We start from the raw sequence: 5,956 nt of genomic DNA on the forward strand, positions 1-5,956 counted from the left end.
GGACACTTCAAAACATGTTTCTCAACAACTGAAATATGAAGATTTTAAATACTAGATGCATTCAAAATAGAAATAAAATAAATATATGTAGTAAGAGAAGTATAGATTATAATTTGAAAGTATACTCAAGAAAGAAAGAAAAAATATGTTTTAATTATTAAGTTGCTCATCTTGAATAATAATTGATATCTTATCTACTAAATTATATTGAATTGACTTGGAAAAAGTTAATTTTAACTCAATTGCGTATATTTTATTACCTAATAATTCATTCTTTACTTTTTAGGGGGAAAAAACCTTAAAAATTTCACCAATACAAATAAATTCCTCAAAATAAATAAATAAAATTTATAGGGAAATTAAACAAGGCTGTGTCTTTGTTTACCAACTCTCCCTTGTTTATTATAATGTTTTATTACATGAGACCATTGCAATTTTCCCTATTATGATTTATTTATTAAATATTAAAGAGAGTTATTTTGGTTTAATTTGGAGGGGAAAAAACACCTAATATTTTAAATAAAATAGAAAAAACTTGTGTTGTTCAAACAAAATTGGACAATCTAAGTTTGAAAAGATTCAATGCTTTAAGCTCTTTTCGTATTATAATTACATAATTAATCTCTATTTGTCTTTTCTATTTGTTCATTTCGAAATTTAGTTTTATATTGCAAATTTTCCCAAAGACAACACCCGTCTGATCGTTCAACAATCTTGACGAAATTTATTGAATTAATTTTAAATATTTGAAAGATATAAAATTAAATACTAAATCTTCTGTCTTTATTCCAATTCAATCTCTTTTTTAACTCTCAAAATTTATATTTTGAAAACTTCCAAAATTTTAGTCATTGTAATTAGTGTCCAGGTGCCAACGTGTACATTAACCTACCAACTAGGATCTATTCTAACAAAAGCTTCAAATGTTAATATAATTTTATAAAAATTTTAATGGAAATATCGTTTTACCGATGGATATTTTTGAAAAAAACTATAGAAACAAAATATCAAAAAAAAAAATTAAAATTAGTAATTTTTTTTTTTTTTTTTTGATTTTAGATCAATTTGATATGTTTATTATTTATATTAGTAGCGTTTTGACGTTTATTTTTTATGTTTCGTGGATTTTTTTACGGTATAATGAAATTGTTGATTCATTTCTCATGTTGGTATCAAACCTATAAAAACGTAAAAATATCGACATATCAATAGAAATTTAGATTCTAATCTAAGAAACTTCAATATATATTTCTCAACAACCAAAATAATAAGATTTAGAGATTACATTCTTTCAAGAAAAAAAAAGACTTCATACATTCAAAATTAAAATGAGGACAACAAATCTCTCCAATTGTTTCAAGTACAACATAACTATATGAGAAGTTGAAACTCAACCTTGAAAAAAAAAACCATTTTTGTTGAGTCCTTATATTTTGAGATATGTTTAGTCATGGTTACTTTCAAAATGTCTAATATTAATCTTTGAATAAATCTTAAATTTAATCTATCAAAATTGAATTTTATTAAAACTGGTTCAATAATAATTAGATGGTTTAAATACTACTATATCCATAAAGTTTTGATTGTAGTTCACTTTGGTCTCTCTATTTTTAAAATTTGATCGATATACTTTTAACTTTTGTTCATTTTGATCCCTCTGTTTTAAAAATGTTCATTCTTGTTTTTGTATATTTTGGTTCTTGAATTTTCAAAATGTGGCCATTTTGATTTCTTAAAAATGAAGGAAAATGAAAATAAACAAAAGTCAAAAGTACAAGAGTCGAAATGAGCATTTTTAAAATAAAAAGACCAAAATAAATAAAAGTTGAAAATGTAGAGACCAAAATGAATGAAAATTAAAAGTATAGAACCATATATTTAATCTAGATAATTGTTTTAAATGACATAACGGTTAGAAATATTAAAATATCAATGTTAGTGATGGAGAGGAATAGATATTTGTAAGTGTGTATAAGACATTTGATCGAAGAGATAAAAGCTAATTAAATTTGATTGAAGGAGGTTGAAAATGAAATATAAAGTTGGGGAAGTGGATTGGATTAGAGGAAAAAAAGAGTAATGAAACGCAAGGCTTTGAAGCCAAATAGTTGACCAAAGAAAATTCGACCCACACGTACCCTTGCCACCCACTAACCGTACCTGATTCCCTGTCCCTCCTTTATTACTCTCTTTCCTCTTTCTCCATTTTCCTCTGTTTTTCTCTGCTCCAATGGCCGTACTCAAACGCCAATTTCTTCTCCTCTCTTTCCCTTTTCTTCTTTTCCACTCCGTTTCCGCCCTCGATTTCCTCTTCAATGCCTTCAATTCCACCGACGTCTCCCTCTACGGCAACGCCACCATCGAATCTTCTTTCATCGCTCTCACTAACCAAACCGGTTTCTCCATCGGCCGTGCTCTCTTCCCTTCCAAAATCCCCACTAAATCCCCCAATTCCTCTCTCCCCTTCCCTTTCTCCACTTCTTTCATCTTCGCCATGGCCCCTTACAGGGACGTCCTTCCTGGGCATGGCTTGGTTTTCATTTTCGTCCCGGCCACCGGAATCGACGGAACTGCCGCTGCTCAGAATTTGGGCTTTCTCAACTTTACTCTCAATGGGAACCCCAATAACCATGTCTTTGGGATCGAGTTTGATGTTTTTGCTAATGAGGAATTCAACGATCCCGACGATAATCATGTCGGAATCAACTTTAATTCCTTGACGTCTTTCGTCACCGGAGAAGCTGGGTTTTGGTCCCACGGTGGTGACGCGGATTCGTTCAACAGGTTCAGGCTGAATAGCGGCGAAAATTATCAAGTCTGGATTGACTATTCCGATTTCCAAATGAATGTTACGATGGCTCCGGCGGGGATGAAGAAGCCACGGCGGCCGTTGATTAATACCTCTCTGAATCTCTCGGGAATTTTCATGGATGAAATGTATGTGGGATTCACGAGTTCCACAGGGCAGTTGGTTCAAGGCCATAACATTTTAGCTTGGAGTTTCAGTAACTCTAATTTTTCATTGAGTGAGAGTTTAATTACCACTGGATTGCCCTCCTTCGTTCTCCCAAAAGACCCAATTACCAAATCGAAGTGGTTCATCGCCGGAGTGACGGCCGGCGGATTCCTCGTCGTTTGTTTCTTCGTAACGGTATTGGGGATTTTCATCGCCGACCACCGTAGGAAAGCGAGGTTGAGAGCCGAAATGGAAGATTGGGAATTGGAGTATTGGCCACACCGAATGACATATCAAGAAATCGAATCGGCCACAAAAGGATTTGCAGAGGAAAATGTGATCGGAATCGGAGGGAATGGGAAAGTTCATAAAGGGGTTTTGGCCGGAGGAGGTTCAGAAGTTGCAGTGAAACGAATTTCTCACGATAACGACGGGATGCGTGAGTTCTTAGCTGAAATCTCAAGCATAGGAAGATTAAAACATAGAAATCTAGTGAGTTTGAAGGGTTGGTGTAAAAAAGAGAGGGGAAATTTCTTATTGGTTTACGATTACATGGAAAATGGAAGTTTAGACAAAAGGGTATTTGATTGCGAGGAAAGAAACATGTTGAGTTGCGACGATCGAATCAGAGTATTGAAGAACGTAGCCTCAGGGGTTTTGTATTTACACGAAGGATGGGAATCAAAGGTTCTTCATAGGGATATAAAAGCTAGCAATGTGTTGTTAGATAAGGATATGAATGGAAGACTAGGAGATTTCGGACTAGCTCGAGTCCATGGCCACGGTCAAGTGGCAAGCACAACTCGAGTCGTTGGGACCATGGGCTATATTGCACCCGAGTTGATTCGAACTGGACGAGCCTCGGCTCAATCAGATGTGTTTGGTTTTGGGGTTTTGATTTTGGAAGTGATGTGCGGGAGGAGGCCAATAGAGGAAGGGAAGCCGCCGTTGGTGGATTGGGTTCGGCGGTTGGTAGTTGAAGGGGAGCTCACAGCAGCGCTCGATGAGAGGCTGAGGAAGAAGGGTGGGTGGAATGAGGAGGAAGTGGTGAGAGTACTGCATTTGGGATTGGTGTGCGCGCATCCTGATCCGAATACTAGGCCAACGATGAGGCAAGTTGTGAAAGTTTTGGAAGGGAAGGTTGAGTTGGATGAGAGTGAGAATGAGAGTATGAATGCTTATTTGCTTCAAAAGTTGAAGTCGCAAGGAATATGGTCTGATTCTGCTGTTGGTTTTGGGAATAAATTGCATCCTACATTTGAGGATTTTCTTCAGTCTTGTTCAACTTCCCTCTCTTGGTCTAATACCACTGTCACTGGTAGGTGAAATATTAGACACATTGAACTTTCAAACTCTTTCTGTAAACACATACAAATTATAGATTAATTGAGATTGTTGTGATTTATTCACTGTACATAAAAAAAGTTGGACTTCTAAAGAGTGTTTTTTGGTTATATATGGCCGTTTATTGGATACAACAGTTTCTGATCTCACAAAGCATCAACGCAATTGAATTACTTCACGTACGTTAATAAGTCGATTTATTTGATAACTATTCTTGTTTCTAAAATTTAAGAAACACTATAAATACGACCAAATTTGTTTCGTTTTTGTTTTATGTAATACTGTTCACAAATGAATCTATACCAACCTTTCTTGTGTTGGTAGTAAGGCACGAATATTATTACTCCTACTTCATCATGGGATTGTTACCTAGGAAAGACTATTTGACTTTTTTGTGTAGTTCTTTTATTTCGTAATTTTGCTAGATTTATATGCTATTTTAATTTCCAATTTTCAAATTTGCAACATGTATATTTAAATATTTTTTAATGTTCAATTTTGCAATATACATAGTTATATATTATTTTTATTTTTAGTACAGGTTATAATTTGACAATATATAAATTTTGTTCACTAAAACATTTATTTAGCTTTCACTTTAATATTTCACAACCATGACATTTGCGTAATAATATAATTGAGCTAGATTTAAGTCAACACCATTTTAGATGAATGACTTAAGTGAAAAATAATATTTACCGATTAAATTTGAACCACCTTAAAAAAATAGAAACAATAGTTGTATTGTTGTTAATTTCGCATCCAGACTTATTTATATTTAATCATGTAAATGTTTTATAATTATTTTTTTTATATTAGAATGCATGTTATATATTTTTATTTAGCATAATTAAATTATATTCAAATTATAGAATAAGGGGAAATGTAAGGAGAAAAAAGAAGAAGTAAGAAATAGTTATTTTCTGTTTCTTTTTTCACGATACAAGAGACAAAAATGGTTATCTTCACACACATCCATGTTTTTAATTTTGAGAAAACAGAAAAGAAAAAACAAGAAATATAAAGGCTATCAAACGGGACGTTGTTTTTAATGGTGTTCCTCGATGATGGAATCAGAAGATATTCAAATCCATTTCGAGGCCCATAATCATTGCAAAATGGGCCTTGAGAGGCCCAAATTATCCCGATGGGTATTTATTGGCAAGGAAGGGCTCACTTCGGTCCTTACGGCAGTTTGGATTCGAGTCATAAGAGACAGAGTCGATTCTTTTTCTTTTTTTTTTTCTTTTTTTTTTTTTTTTCTTTTTTCGCACCAATGGTTGATTCTTCTACGTTCTACCGACATAAACAAAAGGCAAAATTCCCAATATACCCCCTACTACTATTCATTCACGATTCACCCAAATTTCTCTCAAGAAGGCAGCCCAAAACAAAAATTAATAAAATTATAATAAAATCTCAATTACTATTTTACCCTTGAATTTACCACGTTTCTCACATAAAATAAAATTTAATTTAAAGCATACAAGAAAAAAGAAAGTTAAATTACAAATTTTAATTCCTAAAATTTAAGTTGGTGTTTAATATAGGTCTTTAAACTATGTTCCTATACTTTTTAATTAAAAGTACCTAACACTAATAATCTAGAAATTTTAAGTTTTATGTGTTTTGTCTATTTAAACAAATTTCATTCTA

The 5,956-nt window shown here is 33.0% G+C and overlaps 1 protein-coding gene across 1 annotated transcript; it reads left to right on the forward strand.

Annotated features, from left to right (window-relative positions):
* The first annotated feature begins 2,091 nt into the window (after positions 1–2,091).
* Positions 2,092–4,429, forward strand: LOC120082398 (L-type lectin-domain containing receptor kinase VII.1). Its single transcript, XM_039037560.1, has one exon. It carries the CDS (start codon positions 2,231–2,233, stop codon positions 4,280–4,282), a length of 2,052 nt encoding a protein of 683 aa, XP_038893488.1. The 5' UTR covers positions 2,092–2,230; the 3' UTR covers positions 4,283–4,429.
* The last annotated feature ends 1,527 nt before the right edge of the window (positions 4,430–5,956 follow it).

This window comes from Benincasa hispida, chromosome 8 (genome assembly GCF_009727055.1).
Source record: "Benincasa hispida cultivar B227 chromosome 8, ASM972705v1, whole genome shotgun sequence".
NCBI classification, from domain to species: Eukaryota; Viridiplantae; Streptophyta; class Magnoliopsida; order Cucurbitales; family Cucurbitaceae; genus Benincasa; species Benincasa hispida.